The 25,845-nt window shown below is 31.4% G+C and overlaps 1 protein-coding gene across 3 annotated transcripts in view; it reads right to left on the bottom strand.

Annotated features, from left to right (window-relative positions):
• The window catches only part of LOC129974840 (nephrin-like), a 654,834-nt gene that overhangs the window by 338,321 nt on the left and 290,668 nt on the right, over window positions 1-25,845 (bottom strand). For all 3 annotated transcript variants that reach the window (XM_056087607.1, XM_056087606.1, XM_056087608.1), the window contains exon 2: window positions 3,286-3,624. In XM_056087607.1, the coding sequence (XP_055943582.1) occupies window positions 3,286-3,624 (339 nt within the window). The remainder of the gene's footprint in view (window positions 1-3,285; window positions 3,625-25,845) is intronic.

Here is a 25,845-nt window from a genome sequence, read left to right as displayed (position 1 = left end):
TAACCTAAGAATGAATAAAAATTAACTAACACATTTTATTCACATTTTTAATACTTCACATGCACATGCATTTCTCATTTTATTCTTTTCACATTTCATTACATTCTTTACGCTAGATTTTAGAAAAGGTCAATGAAACGAGGTTTTATTTGCACTTTTATTATTTCACATTAATGCTGATTTATTATATGCAGTCTTCACGGATCTATTGGATGTTGTTGCTAATATATTATTTCGACAACATTCTTATTTTCTATTCGGCATTGCATTATCTTTTGTTGGCAGATCGTTATTTGTTTCAATTTGATTTTATTGATTAGTTTTGATTCTTGAATATTATGGATACAGAAGGTCCTACTTTAAGGAAACAAAACTTTTATTGCTAAGATACAATTATATTTAGATATATTACTTATTTATATTTACATTATATTTATATATTTTACATTTATGATATATTTATAAATACTATTATTTGTTCATTACTTAAGCAGTCTTCCAGATGGTTTAATGTTTGACATTAAAATGTCAGAAATTTGAACATTATTAATAATTAATTTTAAAATTCCAGAAACAAGCTTTTGAATATCGTTCTTTCTTTTTAATAGTGACATTTTATGATACTATAAGCATTTTTAATCATTAATTTTATTTGATTTACTTTCATAATGTATTTAAAAATAGATTTCACATTAAACTTAATGATATTAAGTCTCTGTTTCCACAATTGTGCTTTATATTAGTATTTTGAGATTATTAGAAAGCTAAAGTATGTCTAGAATGAAAAAAAAAATCCAATAATAGGAACAGCGTAACAAGATAGCGCACAAATAATTGTTAGAAAGGTGATTTTTATACAATTTCAATCTTTAGTTGTTTTTTTATATAAAAAACTGCTGACAAGGAGATGCAATGAATATTTAATGCTTAAAAATACTTATCTTATAGCCGAATTTTTTTGTTACCCTATCAGATAAGTTATAGCTAAAAAGAAAACAATTCATAAAAATCATACTCTATATATTTAAATGCACAAAAAAGAAACCCAAATTACTTGCAAAAACTGTCGCCAACATGTGCAAAAAACAATTCCACTTTCACTATTTTCTATCAAGGAAATGATAACATAACTTTTTTGGCACAGCTTTTGAAAAATGGTTTGAAATGATAGACGAGCCAGAAGAATAGATATAAAAATGCTTCAAGGAATCTGCAGCTTTTTTTCCTATTTGACATACTTTTTTTACACATAAATTATTCGCAAGTTGTTTGATCAGAAGATCTCGTAAAGGACTGAAAAATAACGATAAGATTAAAAAAAACTGTGAAAAATGATATTTTAATAACATGGATTTGCATATTAGTGTTATATTAATGTTACTCTATATATCTTTTTGATGCCAAGCGAAAATTAAATATTGAAACTGACTACTCATTTCAGTGAATTATTTTTTAAATCAATTTTCAAAATTTTTTACTGAATTTCATGTACTCCATGTTTGTGAAGATAAATTTTTAATTGATTTTTTAATTTGCATTTCTGAAATATAAGTTTCTCTCGAAATTTGTGATTACTCCTTTTAAATTTAAAAATAAGCATATTTCTTTAAATTTTGTAGACAGAAACACAAAATTTGCATGCGCATAGATGAATATAAGAGAAAACTTTACTCACTGATAATTTTTTACAAAGGGAGGGGACATATAAATATTTAGTTACGTAATTTTTACTTTCTACAGGAACCAAACGATTTCCATATATTTGATACCTCATATGATAAAACGTTGCAACTGGAAGTACATAATTGCGATAATTGAGAAAGAAAATACTGATTGTTCCATATTGATGGAATACTCTGAATAATAACCACATACCACAATAATTTTAATTTGACTAATAAGGAAAGCCTTAATTCTTATAGAAAAATAAAAAGAATTATTTAATTTCTAAGCTTGATATCGATATATCGATATTAAAATTTACATTAAATTTAAATTTCGGTTTTGTAAATTGTTTTTTCATTTTAAAAACATTTTAGTATTGGTGTTCATACGGCATGACATATGATACCTTTTTGATTTCAAAGATTTTATGATTTGATTTGGTTTGATTTGATATGGCTATCTGGTGCAAAAATCCTTTTTTTTTTTTTTTTTTTTTTTTATTATACTGCATTAAGCATAGGATGTGTACGTATATATGGTCCATAGCAAACGCATGATCGCGTTTAACAAATTCAATTTTGAAAAATCATGTCTTGTTTTATAAGTGGTCAATTTCTTCAATCTTTAAAACCACTTGTATAAACATAAAAATATGTAAAAGAACTATATCCAGATATGATACCCAAAATCCAATAATTTTTTTAATAAAAAGATGAGTATCTGGTACTTTACGTAGAAATGTTTTTTGAAATAATGCTAGAAGTATTAAAACAATATATTCGTTATAGGTGTGAGCATTCTATTAGAATGTGACGAAATATCATTGGGGATTAATCGGCACAGTGTTCATAGAGGAAAGTGCCCTCCCCCCCCAACAGTATAAATGCCTATGTGTGAATCAAATGTGACTGATTCTCAATTGGGTAATAACTATGTCCAGTTTCCTGTTTGATAATCCAGTCTAAATGAAATGTTCAATCGAAAAAAAATTGTTTCTCTCTTTAAACTCCCATTGAGTTTGTCATTCTGAAATAGGAATGGCTGACACATGCCTTTTCATGTCAATAAAAAAAGACAAGACATTTTAGAACCTTCCTACCACATTTCGGTGCTTCGTCAACCTGCTATACTAAACTGGTTATTGAATAATATACCAGCGTGAGAAGGAATAAGCAGAAAAGCACTGGTTCGCAAGTTTGGCATGTAATTCGAAAATACTGAAAGTCTATTAATGATTGAAATGATGATGCATGGTTGGAATGACGATAAAGATTCTAATATTTTATTCTAAGATTATTTAATCTTATTTACTGATTTAATTTAAGTAAATAAGATTATAAACCGGTGAACGAAAATGCATTTATGATAGAGCATGGAAGTTGGCAGATATTACTGCAATAAAAATAGAACATGATGAATAGAGTTAGTATGAGAGAGCGAAATTAATTATAATAGATGAAAAAGATATGAAAGAAAAACATTTTGATCCATCTATGAAGACTGGAACAGAATTCTGGTACATTCCTTGATGATGCGCAAAATGTTGCTGGTAAATCGTAGGAGAGGTGCCAAGCTTAGAAAACGATTTTATGATTAAATAAAAAAAATATACAAACTTACCAATCACTTTAAGCTCATACATATAGCTCAGCGTCCGATATCTTTTGTATTCCACACGACACCTGTAGATCCCTTGATCTTCTCCCTTGACCGGATCTATGGTGAGACCTGGGTTCCTGACGTGCAGGTCGAAGTGGACACGCCTACCCAGTTGCTTACTGGGGAAGTGCTTGGACTTTTCTATAGGTCCCTTCCTGGCATCCAGGGTGTAGATGGGAACTTTCATGTCCCCTTTGTACCAGAGCACCAGAGTGACGACATCGTCGCTGGAAGGGGCTGTGATGTTGCATGGCATAGAGATTCGCCCACCGGCCACAGCGTAATATTCATGAGCAGTTGCTAAAAAAATAATGAGATAAAACTGTTCAAACAACGTAATAAATTGTTTATAATTTAAATATAATATATTATGTTTTATTTTTGCTCAAATCAATAACTGTGGATTTGATAACTATGATAAAGAACATTTGCGCTTGTTTTTGATACATCCATTAACTTTTGATAAACTAGCAGGAGACGCCCTCCCAAAACTTTCGTTCATACTCTCTAAGAAAGATGTTATCCCAGAAAATGCCTTGCCTGAACTTTGGTGCACAACAGTTACGAAATATTAACCTTTGACGTGAATTTAATATTTTTACTGAATCTATCGTGTGATCCTTGGCGAGTATTTTGGCGATTAATCCTCTGCATACGGTTAATAATATCCGGAAATCGAATTTGTGTTTTAGACTCGTTTCTCTCAACCGATTGAAACGGAATTTTGACACAGAACTATAGTAGTCACAAATTCCCATACTAAATTTGTATGAAAATTATATAGTATGATGAATCACATACTATTACGTTACTTATTACGTTGTTCAGCTATCGCGTTTACATTGTTCTGAAAGTACAGAGTAACAGACAGTCAAGCCTTTGTTGGATTTGTCTCAAAATCTGATTGATATCTATAATATAAATGTTAAATCTGTGTACCGAATTTTATCCATCTAGCTCTCTTCGTTTTGTAGTTGTCATGTTAACATATATTCGAACAGCCGGACTAGTAAAATTCCTGGAACAGATATTGCTGAAGATTCAAGAGAAAACTACAAATTGATGTCAAGACCGTATATCAAATTTCATCTGTCTAATTCAAAGACATTTCTGGGTTATCTTTGTCTCAGACAGTCATTTTCCAAAAATATGTCTTTCGAACTCAAGAATGTATAAAATGTAAAGATTAGTGAAAATCATGCGTTCGAATTTTTTTGACGATTAGAATACTTGTTTATGTTGTTGTTTTTAATGGCTCTTGTCAAGACAAGCCCACTGACTTTAAGAAGTCTGTGGTTTAAGCCAAGAGCCCTTCTCGTGTTTTTTCAATAGCGCCATCAAGGGTCAAGAGTACGACTTAGCTACACACACGTCACAACCTTTGTTACGGGCCGGACTTCATTCACACATTTCATTCACTCATCCACAGATCGTCATTGAGACGTGAATCAGAGAACGATCACCCCTGAATCAGTACCCCCAGTGGTATTACTCTCGATATGGAGGATTTTGTGGCCACGACAGATTTATACGCTCGTCAGCCACCACTCAGGCGGGCAATCATCGGCCGGTGGGGTTCGAAATCGCAATCCAAGAGACGCGAATCCAACGCCTTACCAACCAGGCTATCCCGTCCCATATAATATATTTTGTATATGAGTACGAGAAAGCATAAATGCGACAAAGATCTGTATACAACAGTTTCAAGCATTGTATATTGATACTGTTTAGCTGTCGAGGTTGAATATTCCTGTCGACATTATTTGTCGTCTAATGTGTTAGATGTATATCATCCTTCAATAGAATTTAAATTATAATTATTTTATATAAGAATGGTCAACTTCAAGCCCATCGATGCATTTAAATCTCATTGCTTTTTGTAACCAATTCCAAAAATTCATTTTAGCAGTGAGCGTTTGGAATTAAATAAATTGTCTAAAATCTCATTGGTGGAATTCCCGCATTAGTCAAAATCCCATTGGTGGAATTCCCATATTAGTCAAAATATCTCTTTCAAGTCTTTAATATCTATATAATTCTACATTTTTTTATGATAATAAGTTTTAAAATATCCGTGTAAGTTGTTTTAAACAATATCAACATATGATTGAAACTTTAATTTTAAACGTTACATTATTAAAACAATCCACTTTATTGTAAAAGTATTTGTGTAACTGCGGGAAGCTTTGAATACGTTGATGGAACTATGTCTACATAAATATCGATTATAAAAATAGGGTATATAAAAAATAAAGCTTGATATTTAAGGACTTTAAAAAATAACGTAATTCTACGACTTGATTCCACTCGGTTAAAATCCCATAAATTTGACTATCAGAACTTAACAAACCTGAAATTCATTCTTTCTGCAATTACAGTGTCTCTTGTGATATCATTATGACTATATGTCTCCCAATAAATTTGTAGTAGTGAAAGTTTTCAGGCAAAAATTTGCATATAAATGCACACACACGTTCACTCATATTAAAAATAAAATAATTCTACGACTTGTTTTCATTCAAATAAAATCGCATAAATGTGGCGATCAGAATGCACCAAAATTGAAATTCATTCTTTCTGCAATTATAGTGTCTCCTGTGATATCACTGTGACTGTATATTTCCCAATAAATTTGCAGCAGTTAAATCCTTTAGGAAGAAAAGTCATATACAAAAACACACATACTATCACTCATAATATTCATTCAGCTATAATTTAGTAGTCATTTAGTGACTATTCTTAGTAGTTATCTATGTATACCAAAGGATGCAGAGGAGCTATCCTAATATAGTTGAAACAAATATTGTTGTTGCAATTCTAATCCCATTTAACCACATGATATATTGTAACATTTCCCGTTTCCCAGTACTGATAAGACATTTACAGCCAGCTGTGTCATCGCTGTTACTTACTAAGCCCCTCGAGATAGCCAGATGGTGGATATTTTCACCTGGGTTGTCTTACATCTGTTCATTAGCGACTATAGTGAAAGACCACTTGTAGGGATTCCTCGTCCAAGAGATATTGATAGTACTTTCTAAGAAAAAGGGGTGTCCAAACATCTGTATGCTATATGTTTCTTATTGCGAAAGGACCTTCCCAAGACCCACTGGCGCCGCTGAGAGAGCATATGGCTGAAAACCGATTGGCCGAAAGAGAGCTCAAATGACCAATGTAAATTAAGAGGCGGAGATTGTCGCCAAAATAAAACGTGGAGATTTTTTTCTACGGAGACGAGAAGAAACGAATTGGAGGAGGCGTTTGGACTACGCCCACGAGTTCGGAGTCTGAGAAACTACAGCAGGAGTGGTCGTGTTGACGTGATGGAGAACTGAGTTTCAAGAAAAACCTTCGACTTTGACTGTTGTATCTCCTACTACAGGTGTAAATAACTATTTATTTAACCAATATTAGAACAAGTTGTTCTTTGTATATATGGGGCTGTAAAATAAAGAATTGTCTGGAAATTTTGCTTCGTTATTTGATCAGTCTAGATCAGGACATCACAGTATCATATGGAAAGTTAGATTTTTGTAGTTTGGGGGTGGGGTTAATCGGCGGCATTTTCTATAAGGTTAGCAACTTTATTGGATTGTTATACCCTATGCACATAAACTACGGCAATCTATTTATGGAGAAAATCGCAATTTATTGAATTAAAGAAACCAAATTTTTGAAGTCTTTGTTTTATAAGTATACAGGAAAGCTAATCATTCTATTTAAGTCACTTCTTCAATCAGTGCATTAACTTCTACATAATAAACGAGTTATTGTCAGAATAGGTAACGAAACTGGATTTTGAGAAAAAAAATCAATAATACAGAGCAAAACATATTTCAAAATAGACAAATACATAAGCTTGAAATTCAAATAATATTCTCAAATATTAAAAGTACATAAAGCTCAATTATAATGATAATCTTTCCTTTGATTTATTAAAATTTTTGATATCTTTTTTAAAAAAAGGATTTTTGGCAACAACGCAGGACGTCTTGTCATGAAATGACAGCGCATGCAATGACGAGTATTCCGTGAATGTGTTGTCACAAGAATTGGTTCCTAAAGTAAATTTAGAAGATAAAAAAACAAAAAAACCCTGTAAAGTTAAATTTTAAAGGATAAATATTCTAAATATAGCCGTTATTATAGCTAAAAATAGAATGCGTCTGTGCAATTTGTATGAAATATAGCATGTGGTAACTTATATCATATGCCTTAAAATAGGGTTAAGAAATAAAGGTTAACTCCAGATTTAAATTTGTCACCAATCATGCAATAAAGTGTTGGAAACCCTATTAAAAACATTTGACAGCTGATTGTTTAGGGTTAGTAAAAATGGAGCGTTACACTAAACAACAACGTGTTTTCATTGTTGAATATTTTAAAATTACTGATAGCCTGGAGGCCACAGTTCGAAAATTTGATTATTGTTCTCCTAGATCGTGTTATTTAACACCATTTGGGTGTTCTTTTTATAGGATTATTTGAAGTCAAAGGTCTATGCCAACAAGTCCACAAGCACGCGTGCATTGAAGGAAAAAATTCAACGCTGCATCAACGAAATTAAATCACATTTATTCAAAATGGTTACGGTAAATTTCGACGAAAGAGTGCGTATGTGTCAGCAAAGCAGTGGATGTCATTTGTCCTATGTGTTATTCCACACATAACCCTATCCTATGTACTTCACGATGTAATAAAAATATAACAATTTAATGAAAAAAGAAACTGCTTTTTATTAACCAAGTTTTGCTTAACATTCTTTTCCTATTATCCTGAAAACTTATTGCAACTGCTTTAAATTCGCAATAATACTTCAAATACTTCTACAAGAACGAACTTCTCTTTCATAAATGTCACGAAATTAGGAAAACTAATTACATTTTGTTTAGTATTGAAAATTAATGATGAGAACGAAGTCAAAGTTAATTCTCTTTCCAAATACACTTCTTCTTGCAAGGCTATTTCATAAATCTTATCAAATGTATCTTGAACTAAAGAGAACACTCAGGCAAATGTTATTCGATTTCTAAATGGTTCTTTAATAAACTGATAACTCATTTAAAGAGAGCCATAAGTATTAAATATAAATACTTTTCGAAGTCCCTTAACCATCCTACAAAAAGCAAGAAACATTATTTTATGTAATAACCTTCTATTTCATTGAAATAAAATAAAATTTATGAAGAAAAATTTTAATTTTTCCAAATTTTAAAAATAATAATTGATATTTACATTTTCTAAAAAGACTTCAAAGAATGCTAAAATTGTTCCCTTTAATCACGTTCATTTAAATTCTGGAGGCATTCCAGAAATGCAATTATTTCTACGTTATCTAGCCCTTTAAACAAAAAAAAAAGAACACTGTAGCACTTTTTAATAAGTAATGTAATTTCACTACTTAATTCTTAAGTCAATTTAGTTTTAAGTACATTAAAAAGGTAACTTTTAAAACATTCACGACAAATTTTAAGTGTTAGTTATTCGAACATCCAGTAACAGCCAATAACCTATAATCGCACTTTGGTTTTATTTTTGTGCAGTGCTCTAAGTAAAAAAGGAAGCCTTTTCCCCTTCTTAATAACATGACAAAAAAGCTTGATATAAAAGAATAAAGTTTTTAACCCTGCATACCTTTAACCCATTAAAATGATTATTACTCAGTGGTTTTTCAGCATAAAAGGCTATTTTTTGCATTAGTAGATGCATTATCTCCGTTTTTTTAAAACAGAGAATTCTATTGTTCGTATAATACGGTCCACACAATGGTTTATTCAGCCTAATGTTCTTTCCTCTTTTTCATTCTTCATGCACCTCAAAATTACACTTTGTTTTCTAGGGAAATCATTTTTTTATACGTTTTTTTCCCCTTTTAGTTCCAGATGATGCGTTTTGCTCATAGCTATCGTTTTTTTAAATAATTCAAATCTTTGTTCATATAACATGATGTCAGCATATAAGAAAAAAAAATGAACAGACTATTTTTTTTAAAATTCAAACCAGTTTTTTAATCAGTTATTAAAATATACTGTTGGATTAAGATATTCATTTTCATTAAGTTTTTATTTAATGATTTAAATTCTGAATGTATAAAATAATAATAAAAATATTTGCCACCAAAAAATGCAATTTATATACAACTAGTGTTATTTAGAAAATGTTCATATAATTTTGAAATTGCTTATTATTTTATATTTGGAAAATAATAAGCAATTGTTTACTTAGGTTTGAAAAATAATAGTTAAGTTAAACCAAATTTTTTTTCTGTATTAAAGGGGGAAGAGGGTTACACTCGGCCAGTTATAAGATGGTCAGCAGCAGCGCAGGCTTAGGAAGGCTGAAAAATGCTGCTCGGTCAATGGCAAGTACTTGCCCCAATGGAACAACAACACACCACTGTATTGTATTTTTTTTTCTCATTGCGCATGTGTTTGTAGAATTTGGCTGGTTTTTTGGCGTGAAAAAATTGATCACTTATCACAGATTACGATGCGCAGTGAAAAATTAAAAGACGTCAAAACGGCAATTTCTAACCAAGAAAGGAATGCATGAATATATCTTATGAAATTGTGGCAAACATAAATCAGTCTTTATAAGCATGCGCTGCCTACTAGCCATCTTATAACTGGCCGAATGTAAACCGAACTTTACTGCCAATTTGTGATATTTTTAAAGTGAGATAAAATGTATATTTCAGAGTCCTATCATTGATACAAATACTTTTCATAATTAAGTGTTTTTTCAGAAAACCATGCCAAAGTAAAACTGAGGAAAATGGTCTCCTCGAAATTTTCTCACGGATTTTTTTTTAGCAGTTTACCACTGAGATGACAAATCAAAATACAAAAGTACCAGAAAATAAAAGTATTCTTCATACAAATCTATCAGAAAATGGAATGTACATTTTGGAAGCTTTTTTTGTATAAAATTCTTTGACATAAAACTACATTAGTCACTTACCAAATTTCATGTATTTAAATCATGGTGATTAGATTCATGCGAAAGTATGGACAGACAGACCGCTATAAACCACTTGACATATTTGGTTTAAAATTAGATAAAAATCTACATTTTATATGCTAAAAACTATGTAATGAATTTTATCCATTTAGCTTTTACGTTATGCGGTAATCTTGTTCACTTGTGCTTGGCTATTTAGAGATTATTAGTCAGGTTAACCTTGAATTGTATATATATTAAAAATAAAATTCACCCGACTTATTTTGGAATTATACATTGCGAATTTCAATCATTTGCTGTATTTCAGAATGCATTTTTAATGTTAATATATATTTAGATTAAGAAACTTTGATTTCAAAGTAATAATATCTCAATAGAAATATATAACAATATTTCGAGCTTTGCTGATTTCGGTTTGTATATCTCCTTGGCCTATTTTTCACTTCTGTTATTGATTCAAAAAATATTTTCCAATATATTCTACACGCAGTTTTGAGCTCTGAAAGAAAAAAAATCAAAACAATAGTAAAAATCGAAAAGAAACACGAGAAAAAAAATGATTCAAGCATGGCTGTTTGGGAAATGTTTATGGCAGTTGTTTTAAAGAGGCCATTTTTGTTTTTCTTTAGCTTCTCAAAATCTTCCAAAAAGAAAAAAAAATAATAATTACAAACTTCAAACTTCAGTGCTCTCAAGAGACCATTTTGATGACTTAATGGTTTTTGGCGTTTCGAAAAGGAAACTAAAGCCCTTGAATGCTTATGTTTCCTCAGTATTAATCACACAAGAAAATAACATAAGTTTTCGGTTTGAAGTACGTTATTTATTGAACAATAACCAGAATCAACTCAAGTTGACACTGTTGGGGAAGCTACGCAATTTGTCATTATTTCTAGTTAAAGAAACCAGAAAATATATACTAAATATTATTAAACACATGTCGCATATCGCGATGCATTTAACTGTTATGGGCTGATCCAATTTCCTTATAAGTATATTTGAGCAAAATTTAGCTTTAAACAATTAATACAAAAAGGTCATATTTTCTGCATAATTTTTCAAGATGATATGCAGGAAACATAATCTATGCCATTGGCCATTTGATCGTTTTTAAGTATAAATGAATTATAGTACAAGAGGAAGTTCTTCGGGATCAGAATGTTACAAACACAAAATACAATCCCATCATAAATTTAACATGTACTGAGGTAGTACACGTTCGGCTCATTAGTTCAGACATTCTTTAAAGGGAATAAGGCAGGAGTTGCCATTCTTGCAATCTTCTTACAACTAAAATTGATGAAATTCGTTCCAAAATATGTTGTGAAAGAACTTCGGGATAAGAACTTTAGAAGCACAAAATACTATCCCATCGTATAGCTAACATTTACTGAGCTGCTCCACGTTCGGCTCATCGATTCAAATGTTCCTTAAAGGAGATGGGACAGGAGATGTCTACCTTGCAATCTTATTACGGCTCAAACTGATCATATTCGTTCCAAAATAGCTAGTGGAAGTGTTTTGCCTTCTGTATCAGAATCTTACAGACACAAAACATAGCAGGAGTTATCATCCTTACAATCTTATCACAGCTCAGATTGATGAGAGTAGTTCCAAATAGCTATCGGAAATGTTTTATCTTCGGGATAAGAATGTTAGAAGCCCAAAACAGTCCCTTCATATATCTAACATGTACCGAGCTGACATGTTAGACGTTTTTCAGATGTGATAGGACAGGAGATGCCGAACTTGCAATCTTATTACGGCTCAAACTGATCATATTCGTTCCAAAATAGCTAGTGGAAGTGTTTTGCCTTCTGTATCAGAATCTTACAGACACAAAACATAGCAGGAGTTATCATCCTTACAATCTTATCACAGCTCAGATTGATGAGAGTAGTTCCAAATAGCTATCGGAAATGTTTTATCTTCGGGATAAGAATGTTAGAAGCCCAAAACAGTCCCTTCATATATCTAACATGTACCGAGCTGACATGTTAGACGTTTTTCAGATGTGATAGGACAGGAGATGCCGAACTTGCAATCTTATTACGGCTCAAACTGATCATATTCGTTCCAAAATAGCTAGTGGAAGTGTTTTGCCTTCTGTATCAGAATCTTACAGACACAAAACATAGCAGGAGTTATCATCCTTACAATCTTATCACAGCTCAGATTGATGAGAGTAGTTCCAAATAGCTATCGGAAATGTTTTATCTTCGGGATAAGAATGTTAGAAGCCCAAAACAGTCCCTTCATATATCTAACATGTACCGAGCTGACATGTTAGACGTTTTTCAGATGTGATAGGACAGGAGATGCCGAACTTGCAATCTTATTACGGCTCAAACTGATCATATTCGTTCCAAAATAGCTAGTGGAAGTGTTTTGCCTTCTGTATCAGAATCTTACAGACACAAAACATAGCAGGAGTTATCATCCTTACAATCTTATCACAGCTCAGATTGATGAGAGTAGTTCCAAATAGCTATCGGAAATGTTTTATCTTCGGGATAAGAATGTTAGAAGCCCAAAACAGTCCCTTCATATATCTAACATGTACCGAGCTGACATGTTAGACGTTTTTCAGATGTGATAGGACAGGAGATGCCGAACTTGCAATCTTATTACGGCTCAAACTGATCATATTCGTTCCAAAATAGCTAGTGGAAGTGTTTTGCCTTCTGTATCAGAATCTTACAGACACAAAACATAGCAGGAGTTATCATCCTTACAATCTTATCACAGCTCAGATTGATGAGAGTAGTTCCAAATAGCTATCGGAAATGTTTTATCTTCGGGATAAGAATGTTAGAAGCCCAAAACAGTCCCTTCATATATCTAACATGTACCGAGCTGACATGTTAGACGTTTTTCAGATGTGATAGGACAGGAGATGCCGAACTTGCAATCTTATTACGGCTCAAACTGATCATATTCGTTCCAAAATAGCTAGTGGAAGTGTTTTGCCTTCTGTATCAGAATCTTACAGACACAAAACATAGCAGGAGTTATCATCCTTACAATCTTATCACAGCTCAGATTGATGAGAGTAGTTCCAAATAGCTATCGGAAATGTTTTATCTTCGGGATAAGAATGTTAGAAGCCCAAAACAGTCCCTTCATATATCTAACATGTACCGAGCTGACATGTTAGACGTTTTTCAGATGTGATAGGACAGGAGATGCCGAACTTGCAATCTTATTACGGCTCAAATTGATCAGATTCTTTGCAAAATAGCTTGTGGAAGTGTTTTTACTTCGAGATAAGAACGTTAGAAGTACAAAATACTATACCATCATATATCTAACATGTACAGAGCTAGTCCATGTTCCGTTCATCGGGTTTTAAGTCTTTTAAAGGGGATGGGATAGGAGTTGACGACTGTGAAATCCAATTAAGGCTCTAATTGATCAGATTTGTTCCTAAATTGCTAGTGGAAGTATTCTGTTTTGGGGATAAGAAAGTCAGAAGTACAAAACATAATCCCATCATATAAATAACATGTACAAAGCTGATCTATGTTAAGCGTATCGGTTCAGATGTTCTTCAGATAGCGTAGCGCAGGAGGTGCCATTTATGTAAACGTATCGTAGCTGGTTCGTTCCAAATCAGGAAGCTATAATTCTGAAATAGATTGTAGATTAAAAACAGGATGTTAATGTAGCTAAGGTTATTAGTTGCAGAATTTTCTAAACAGTTGGATCAGTTCTACTGCTAATTCCATACATGTGCATAGAGAAAATTCCACCGCATACACGAGCCTGACTTAGGCTACATTTGCCAGCATCAATCAGATGTGGTCAATAAATTTAGAGAAAGGTCGTCATCTTATTAGAATTTACGAAGTTAAAATTAATCCTATTTTGGTTTTAAAATAAACATCAATTATTGGAACCTCATGCATTTGATTTAATTATATATGGTAAAATACTAATGTTCATATTTATTTTATGAATGAAAGCATCTATTTTCGAATTAATTTTTTTTAAATAATAAAAAATACTCTTTAAAGAATTTATGTTTAAAGTTTTCATTTGCAAATATATTCAGTAAATATCTCATACATATATATATATATATAAAACGCTTAGTGGACGCAAAATCATGGCCAATTTGTTAATCTCCGTTTGGCAACACTTCGACCTCGCCCAGGAACACCAACACGTGGTTTGATAAGATTTCAAGCGAACGCTATTCTTGCATCGGCTTGAAAATGTTTTTGAACAAAAAATTAAACGGACAACATTTTTCATGATGAGTTTAAGTCGTGTCGTATCGATTTTAAAACGAAATTGTCGAAAAAGAGAAGGTCGAATGAAAATGCTCAAGAATCGTTCGTAAAAAGATCCAGTCGTAATGAAAATGCTCAAGAATCGTTCGTAAAAAGATCCAGTCGTAATGAAAATGCTCAAGAATCGTTCGTAAAAAGATCCAGTCGTAATGAACGAGATAGGGTTAAACGTTTATGTGTACGGAGCGAAGTTACAGAACTACAGGAGCAAAGTTGAGGGAGTGTACTTTTTGCTTCACATTTTTTACTTCTTTCATTGTTTTGTCATATTTTGGAATGAATTCAATCTGAATATATCTGTTGCTAGGCTAAAGTGGTTTAGTAGATGGCAAGCGAGCGAAGGGAGTGAAGATAGCGAAGCGATCCAAGAGAAACTGCATTAGCAGTTCCTGGGAGTTGGTTGGCGAGCATAAGCGAGCAGAGGGTGGAGCCCCCTAGTAATAAAAAAATCACATTGTTATTATACGCAGCGAAGATCATAGTGTTACTATTGATATTTTAATAAAGTAAATAGCCTAACATACATTTTCTTTTTTTAATCATAAACTTGATAATGTGTTGCTTATATAGCAAAAATTAGTATAAAGGGTCTAATTACTTAGCATCGATGGAAGATCAAATGCATTCATTTTGTTATAACGAGGAAAAATGCTTAAGAAAAGGGAATCAATCAGATTTATAGTCTACGCTTGCTGGGCATGGTTCTAAATTAACAATGTTCTTGCAGTGAGTGTCATTAATGTTCTGTACCGAAATTTCAGAAAACAAAGAAGCAGTAAATAATAATAAAATTAATTTCTGTATATAAATTTTATATTGCATCGTGGTAAAATCATTTCATTTTACAATGCGATTTGCTAAAATAATTTTTCGTAAAATTTATTTTAATTTTCAATATTTCTTATATTTTAATAGTACAGGATTCATTTAATTTTTATTTTTTTAACAATTTTCGAATTTTGAATTAAATAAGTTAGAATGCATAGAATCTATGATTTTTGTACGTGTTCACATTTGGAATGTGGGAACCAACAACAGTTCAAAATAATTATTTCAAATTCTTCTACCTACATGATTTCAAATGCAACTTATTAAATTTCGATTAAACCAATAAATTTACATATCGAGCGTCAAGTTCTTTAAATAGAGAAATGACAACGTTTCTTCAGCTCTTAATTCTGATTCTTAACTCTGATTTCTAATTATTGTTAGAAATCTAGGATGAAACTTGCGTTTTGTACTGACTATAACTTTTGCAGTGAAACGGGTTAGCAACAGAATAGAAAATACAGACACTGTAGAAATTGTGGGTACTTTTCGGTTAAGCGGGCGCAAGCGAAAGATCACCAAATAATTTAGCTCAGATTCAAGAAAACGTCGCCAAAACTAACAATTGCATGCCAACTTCCACACAAATCGACAATTGCATGCCAACTTCCACACAAAGCGACAATTGCATGCCAACTTCCACACAAATCGACAATTGCATGCCAACTTCCACACAAATCGACAATTGCATGCCAACTTCCACACAAATCGACAATTGCATGCCAACTTCCACACAAATCGACAATTGCATGCCAGCTTCCACACAAATCGACAATTGCATGCCAGCTTCCACACAAATCGACAATTGCATGCCAGCTTCCACACAAATCGACAATTGCATGCCAGCTTCCACACAAATCGACAATTGCATGCCAGCTTCCACACAAATCTACAATTGCATGCCAACTTCCACACAAATCGACAATTGCATGCCAGCTTCCACACAAATCGACAATTGCATGCCAGCTTCCACACAAATCGACAATTGCATGCCAGCTTCCACACAAATCGACAATTGCATGCCAGCTTCCACACAAATCCACAATTGCATGCCAACTTCCACACAAATCCACAATTGCATGCCAACTTCCACACAAATCCACAATTGCATGCCAACTTCCACACAAATCCACAATTGCATGCCAACTTCCACACAAATCCACAATTGCATGCCAACTTCCACACAAATCCACAATTGCATGCCAACTTCCACACAAATCCACAATTGTATGCCAACTTGCATACAAAGCTAACGATACAACCTTTCTTCGGCGCCATTTTATTACAGCTCAGATTTAAATTATTTGGCGACTTTTCGTTTGCGCTCTGCTAACCCAAAACAACAAAATTATGACTACAATAATTAAATACGCGACAGTAAAAGCACATGACAGCCATAGTGCGTGTACAGTTTAATAGCAGTTCTCTTAAAAGAAAATTTGATGATGGCACTCTTCGGACAAATCGCGCATCGACATCATTCACCGTATGGCCAAGAACATAAACTACTTTTTTGCTTCTGAAATCATAATTGGAAAAAAAAATTTTTTTTTCATTCATACTAAAAATTAAAAAAAAAAATATGTTTAGGCACCTCCTATGCAAAAATTATAATCTAGACCATAGACAAATTATATACACATATTTTCCTGAGTACTTAAACAACTTACTCGCCCATCAACATTGCTTCACCATATCGCCAAGAATATGAACTATGTTTTTCTTTCTGAAATCGGAACTGTATTCCCCAATAAGTATGTGCCCAAAATTTGATTGTGATCTAGCCTATATGTACAGTTTTTGCAAGTGAATTATCTGATCACTTGCATTCTACTTTTGGATAATATTTTATTGTAATAAATCACTTCAAAAATTGTTTTACAACTATGGTTGTTTCCAAGCTGAAAAAAGTTAACTTAGAATATCGCGCAAACTTCAAAATCTGCACAACTGCTATAAAAACTCACCTGAATATCTCTTCGGATTTATTTAAGCTCAATATACAACTATCACTAAGTGCACTTTGGTGAGATTCTTTAATGCTAAAAGCACACAAACTTTTCGGTGCGATTTATCGTCGACCTTACGACTGAAATAAACATCGGCATTCCATTACAGGATATGCCCTAGGCAAAATTCGAATGCATCTCAGCTTTTAATTCTGTGACTCCACGTTATGGTGCAGACACCTATTTATTTATTAGACTACAGGGACCATGGATTTCTCGGCATTCCATGTCACTCACAAAGGCTTCTTAAATTCATTAGCCAGTCTCCATATGCTTAGGAATTTCTCAAGACCTTTGGGCTAAGAGTTCTAATTGTCTCTTCTATATCTCAACTGTCATGATGAAGGTACATAAATGAGGGTAAACTAAGATCAACGAAGTATATTCGACGTGGAGTCTATATTTGTCGTCTTTCAGCAAACACTGAGTATTTAATGAAATTAAGCGAGGGAGCAGTGAATATGAGAAGGCTTTTCGACTCGAAGAAATGAGCTACTTTTAAGGATGTATTTTGGGGAACTGCCAAAGTGTAATCTTGATCTTTGTTTTCCGCTTCCATACACATTTTAGCAACCTCTTTCATACTTCTGAATGAAACAAGATCGCATATTAAATATCCTTTTAATTTTCACTATTTTATATATCAGTGTAAATGAAATGCACAATTGTAATAAATTAAATTCTAGCATCCGACAAATTAAAAAAATTATACTTCTACAGAGGTAAATTTGAATTTTACAAACAACAAATTCTCTATTAATCCTCAGAGAATGAATATTACATACAGAGAGCAATGTCTCTAAAACAGTCCAGAACATTATTCTGATAGAATGCAATAATAATGCATATTTATGAAAGGTCACATTTTCATCTAACACATACACCGATCCAATCACTTCGCAGCTCAGTGTGTCATGAAGATTATAATTATATACTAAAATCTGATATTTAATTATTGCATTTTTCAGTTATCGTGTTTAAATGGATTGAAAAGTACAGATGAGCAGACGTTCAGTTCGTAGTTGAATTTGTCTCAAATTTTGACAGGAATCTGCCGTATAAATATGAAATTATGTATCGAATTGTATCCGTCAAGCTCTCCATCTGCAATTATGTGGTTAATCTATATTCAAACAATCAGATTTGCAGATTTCCTCTAAACGCGGTTTGCATAAAATTTGATAGACACATAGAAATTTAGTATAGAGACTATATACCACATTTCGTTTGTCTAGCTCGAAGTGTTTTTAAATTATTTTTTGTCACACATATACAGATGGACCGACAGATATTTTTCCAAGGATGTGTTTTTCGATATCGGGGGGGGGGGATTCGTCAAAATCTCGACTTTGAATTTTTTGACAATTACAATCATTTATATCTAATATCTTATCATTTATATCTAATATACGAGAAAGTAAAAACGTGAAGAAAAAGGCAAAAAGAAACTAACAAGGGAAAGAAAACCAGATCGGGTCTAGTAATCAAGTATCCTTGAATGTACACCAACTCAAATGATTCACTTATTTGAAGACTAAAAGGAACTTTTTTTTAATTCACAGGTATCAGAGCTGCAATTTCACCTGATACGCTAAGGAGCACGAATCCTTTATTTAATTCATTGTTTCCTTTTTTTCTTTCTTTCCTGCTTTCTTTCAATTTCTGTTTGGGAATTTCGGTTATTAAATGCTCATTTTATTTAATTAGATGTCACTCCTCAAAAAAAAAAAAGTTCGTCGATAATATTCAAAAATATTATAAATTTTATTCAGATGGAGATTCTTAAAAATATAGATAAATTTTTATTAATTATTATATGTAAAAATAGATGGATTATATAAAAAATTGTACTTCCACAAAGCAAAATGCCGAATTTCAACATTGTTTAAAAGTTTCCAAGCAGAGGAAACCTGCACAAGTGAAAATTTAAAGCAAATTAATTCTAAACAAAAATTTTTATGTGACCATTAAGTAATGTATGAGTCACTTTGATGCCTATGTTTATTTTACTGTGGAGACAATACATGGATTATTGATAATTTACGACATATTTTTGAAAAAAATATATGAAATCTTGAAAACTAAACAAAACGTAGGGGAAAGTAAAACATATGGTGATGCCAGATAAAAAATTATATCTGGTTTTGAAATTTAAAATCTCAGCCATTTTATGAACACTGTAAATATAATTTAAATATACTGTTAAAAACACTGTAAATAAATATAATTTACGAATTATATTTTAACATCGAATACGCAAATCCCTTCTATTGTCCCTTCAAGCAACTTACACAAGATTTGAGTGACTTATTTATTAGTGATTGACTTATTGACAATATATTTACTCCTAATGTTATGCACATAAAAGTAAGAAGGAATAAAAATTATTGATGTATTCGAAAACTTCACATTTTATTTACATTTTTATGCTGAATAATAACAAAGGTTAATGAGCTGAGGGCTGTGATTCTTATTACTTTATTTAATTTTAAATTCGGCATTGTATTTTTTTCCGCTTATGGATCATTGTTTCAATATGATTTTAGGGATGAGTTTTAATTTGAGTGTTTGAGGACATTGTGGATAGAAAAGAATGTTTGTGATAATGAAATTTTCAATTCAAATGTATTGTTTTTAATTTATAGTTTTTTATTATTTAAGTTGAATGTCACTATATATTCACATCTACGTGTACAATTCTAAAAATAACAGTTTTTCCTAAGAAGGCAGCTAATGTCTATGAAATTTTTTTATAACTTAATTAATCTCTAAAACTCAGATCTGAGATACTATTAACAACGTAATAGCCCGTTAACATATGTACGTTTTTAATATAATAATATTTAATGAAAAAAATGTAACAGCAAAAAAATCTATATTTACAAATTTACAAACAAATTTTAATTTATGTTAAGAAAATTTTCATTCTTATGCATGCCCAATGCTGCATTCCAATATTCAGGTTTTATTTCTTAAAATGTATATATAAATATTATTTATGACATAGAATGTGAGATTTCTTATAGATAAGAGATTTTCTTTTAGGAATAGACAAGAAACTGACTTATCTGAAAATGTAAGAAATGCTTTTTTAAATAAGACGCCGCAGTAGATTGGAGTTACATCGAAAGGCATATTTCAAAAAACATCATTTTCTTACATTTCTTACCAAAAGAAGGTCCATAGAAATATGCATTCCCTCTGAATATTCTATAAATTATATGTTCTAACAGCAAATACATAACGTAGGAAAATATGCGCATGCATTTATTGAGAAATATAGCAATATAGGAATGACATATAAGAACACTTCTGGACAGATATATATTACATGACTCAAACACTAGACAAATATATCATTTTTCTAGTGACAGGAAACATATAAGCAATATGTTTGGCGTTTCTACGACGTGACGTCATATAGCACTATCAATTTATCGTTCGGTTTCTTATTTTTAATTAAATAATCTCACGGCAGAAAAAATGTGAGAGTATATCGTTTGGGGTTTTTGAACTTATATGCCGTTTAATTATCGCAATCTTGTAATTCTTAATGAATGTTAATGCCGGGTTTACACTCGGGCAGTAATAAAACGACCAGTAAGCAGAGCATGCGCAGAAGAGGACTGATTTATGTTTGTCACAATTTCATAAGATAGATTCAAGCATACCATGCTTGGTTATAAATTGCTGTTTTGGTTTACCTAAATTTTTCTTTTTTATTGTGCATCGTATTCAAATGAGGGATATTTACACAAAGAAGCATAGTAAAAAAAAAAAAATCAACTTACCTAAATTAGGAAAACTATAGAAAAGAAATGGCAAAATTTTAACAAAACACAACCTTACATCAGAAAGAAAAAAAGAGCAAAAAATGTCGGAATCAATCTGTGATAAGTGATTATTCTTTTTTTACACCAAGGAAATCACCAAATTCTACAAACGCATGCGCAGTAAGAAAATGATATCAATCGGGACAATTACTTGCCATCGACCTATCAACATTTTTCAGCCTTTCTACGCATGCGCTGCCTACTGGCCGTCTTATAACTATCCAGCGTTAACCCAGCATTGATTTTAATGTTTTTAAAAATATTTTATACCTACACTAATTACGAATTGTGTTTTTCAAAGTATTCTGTAAATATGTTTTGACTATCAAAATAAAATTTTGAATTCGAGCTGTATTATATTTATTGGATTTTGCCAATCATACAATAGTTTCCAGAATTTTCCAGTAAATGGGAAAATTTCAAATATAACAACACAAATAATCGACAAAGCACAACAAAATTTTGTATTCATTTCAAAAACGTTTTGTAATTTCAAATCCAGATTCACAGATCAAATACTTTCAATGAAAGAAAATATATTTAAAGTCATAAATTACAAATTGTTATAAGAGACAGGCAATAATAATTTATTATATGTAATTATGTTGTTGGGAACCAGACAGTTTTTTTTTTTTTATTTCGGTTTTATTATTATAAAATATCCTTAATTCAGAAACAAAAACCGGTAATCTTTTAGAAATAGAATTTTTGAAATCTAATGAAGAGAAAATGCCACATCCCTTCTTAAAATAATTGAATTTAAAATCTTTGGTTCCATTTTGACTGCCGTGGAATTACTTATTTAGGTCTCTCTTCTTATCAATAGGGCCGCGGGGGCCTAGTGATCAGGCCTCGGCTTCGGAACCGGAGGTTTTCAGATTCGATACCCGATTCCACATAACCATCGTGTAAGGGAGTCTCGTGCACTTTAAATCCGTTGGGGCCAAACGTCTTTCCAATGGCGTAGTGTGGAAGTTTGGAGAGGAGATGCCAGCTCAGGTGTCGTCTTCGTCACCTCACCGTGATTCAAAATTACGAGGTCCGTCCCAAAGTATCCCTAATGTTGCTAAAAAAACGGGACGTTAATATAACTAAGCTCAATCTCAAACCTTTCTAACCAATAAATCTAATTATCACGCAAATGGATTATGGAAGAAAAGAGAAGATTATCTTCAGGAGAGTAACGGAACAGACAGATTAGCTCAGGGAAAGAGTTTGGAATCTGAATGTTTTAGCCGTATAAAATTCCTACCAATTTGCAAACAACGTCAAATATTTTAGATATATTAACACATGAAAAAAACCGCTAGAAAAATCGATTGAAAGAATTCGTTATTTTTAGCATGATTAATTAAATTAAAATGTCTTATTTTTATGTAAATTTTAATTGTGCATTTCCTTCATTAGTTTTTAGAGGAGATTCGGTAGTGCACAGTTAGTTAATGGACACCAAAGGAGATTGTTTTCCTAAGCAGACGACCTCATTAATAAAACTTACTTGGAGTAAAACTACCTAAACAACATTTCCAATCTCTTTATTATTCATGACAGCTCACAAAATGTACCTTTAACCGTACCGAAAAAAAAGAAAAAGAAAAATCTTATCTTTTGGGATTCAATTAAGTAAAAGGATGGTATAAAAAAAACCCAAATGGATATCCTGCACTTCCAATATCCAGACGAAACAGAACCTTTTCTTTTTTTCACTCTGAACCGCAATAACAAAAACACCTTCATTTTTTTTTTCTCCTAGGAGAAACTCTATTTGTCAGATAAACAGCCGTGGTTCCCTTCTGACCAAAATTACACGGGTTCCCTGAACGCAAATGAAAAAATAAATGTATGCAATATGCACTTATTCAATATAATCTTCTTCATTAAAACGCCTCGGTTTTCAATCAAACGAAAGAGATGCAAATGGCATCATCAAACGGAAGCAACCAGCACCCCCCTTCTACCCCTTCCCCCTTAAAAAAAAGAAAGAAAATTCTTCCCAACGTGTTCATGCAAAAGTAAGTGGGGGTCTTAAAATAAAAAGAATAAATAAAAATATAAACTGGAACCGTTAAAAGCACCAACAACAAATAAAACCACTCTTCATCTGCTGCTGTCTTCTCTTCTTGTAATTTTTCTTTCATCAAAATCTTTCTTTTTTTCTTTTTTTTCCCTTTTCTTTCTTCTCTTTCGATTTCTTTTTAATCGAACGTAATTTTCCATCCCCCCCCCCACCTCACCACCATTTTATTTTATTTCCAAATGAACCGAGCAATTGGGAGAGACTCGAAATTAGTTTCCTTTCTTTGCAGGTATTTGTACTTTCAAGTTGATTTTATTGTCTTCGTAATTCATTTCCGCCAATTTTTTTCTTCCTACTCATCTCTTCAGAAGGCAGGATTGAATGCATGTATTTATGTGTGTTCTAGCTTCATATCGGTGTGATGAAGCGCCATCTTCTGGAAGAAGATGGCAATTAAAAAAAATTCGAATGCGGCTTCATCGCAGCAATTATTTTATAATTAAAACAGGAGTCAAATTATAAAGAAATTCGAATTTCAGATAATTTATATTTTTCTTAATTTAACAACATTTAGTTTTCTCAACTATCCATATTAAGATGTTAAGTTCAATTAATGGTATTGTGTTAAAAATGTACTTTTTGTTTTCTTTCTTCCTTTCTTTCCCCGCTTCAAATATTTAAGACAAAGGATTAAAAAAAAGCTTTATTTGTGTGTGTTAAGATAAACTTCATAACAGTAGCGCTACCTAGTGGAAGAAGATTTTTTTTAAAAAAAATAGAATGCAACTTTATTGCTATAATTATTTTGTAATTAAACATCGTCGGTGATTCATAAAGAAATATATTGGAATGATTTATATTTAAATCTAACAATGTTTAATTATCTACTCCAAATTAAACTGATTATAAAAATTTATTATATATATATATATATATATATATATATATATATATATATATATATATATATATTGCACTAAAACTTAAATTATCTTCCCATTACGAATACTTAGTTGCAATATTGTGTTAAGTTAAAATAAAAACTTGTCTTACATGATTCTCTTAATTACAATGTTTTTCCAAAATTTATAATTAAAAGTTAATTTCGTTTTATTTATTTATTTTTTATTTATTTTTAATTTTTATTTATTTATTTATTTTTTGCTTCTGATAAAGTTTTGCTGATTAAATTTGGAGGAAAATAATTTGTTCACCATTAATTCTGTAAAAAATATAAATCATTTGTTACTAGTAAAATTCACTTAATTGAATTTTTAATTGATTTTTTCAAATTCTAAAGAATTTTTTTGACAAAAAGTTACAACATAATGAATAAAGATTCTGACAAGAAAAGAAAAATATGACTAAATATATGAGAGAATTAAGAATTTTGAATGTAAAATAATCAAATATCAACTAAAACTTTTTAAAATTATTTGACAAGCGATTTGTCAGATCAAGCATTAATTTCATTTGCCTAATTTTAAGTTTAGAATGTTTTTACATTAAAATAATATTATGATATAACTATACAAATATCAATAATGTTTAAATGTTAAAAATTAGAATACAATAAATGAATTTATAAAGAAAATTTGCAGTCAACATAGCAAAATCCTACCACTATAAAATTACCATTTTAAGTCTATTTGTAGATATTTAAATGCTCTAAATCTAAAGCATGTATTTAAATATATTACACATTCGGTAAAAATGTATAAGAAATGTAAACTTTCATTCTTTTTATACGAGTCTTTAGCCTTTATGTTAACCCTTTAAAAGGGCCATTTTTTTTTAGTCATATTATGTTAAAATATTTTTAGGCTTGAAATTAGAATAAGAAAAGGGATTCATTTAGCTTATTAGATAAATTTAATTTGATTAATTCATTAATTTGGTTAATTAATAATTAAGTTACAATTCAAGACACATCATTTTGTCGGAGATAAAGAACTGAAGCATCTAAGTTTCTGACTTATTAAAAAAATGTGTTAGAACTTATGCAAACCTACATAATTTCATACAAAGATTGATAAATTTGGTGGAAAGCATACTTCCCACGGCCCTAGAAAGGGTTAATTGGAAGAGTAACATAATGTCAAAAAAGTGTTTTTCGAATTCGGGGAGTTCTAAAACGAGGAGATCAATCAAAATTACCAAGTCAATTTTTTTGACGATTGCAATAGTTTCTTTTTTCTTTATACTTTGCACATGGGAAAGAAAAATGCCGGAAACCATGGAAGGATGGAATGACCTAAACTTTGATAATTCATACGTACTGGTGCAGAAACAAAATAAGTAGAGAAAACTGAAATTGTGAAAAGTTTTTTCTTTTTTTTAATTTATAGAATTATTTAGGTAATTTCCCAGTTATTTCATAAATCAATAAATGTTCTGTATTCCTCTACTCGAAATCCAGATTCTTAAATGACGTACAAATATTGTTAATGTAATTGCGAGGTTGTTGTTTATGATAACAAATTCAAGTGTTGACATCTAGAAACTTAGAGGACAACAGTTAAAGATAAATCAATCGTTCATGATGATTTTTTGTTCGTTGTTTGACAGAATTTGATGAG

This window comes from Argiope bruennichi, chromosome 7, assembly GCF_947563725.1.
Source record: "Argiope bruennichi chromosome 7, qqArgBrue1.1, whole genome shotgun sequence".
NCBI lineage: Eukaryota > Metazoa > Arthropoda > Arachnida > Araneae > Araneidae > Argiope > Argiope bruennichi.
This window is presented reverse-complemented; position numbering and strand designations above follow the sequence as displayed.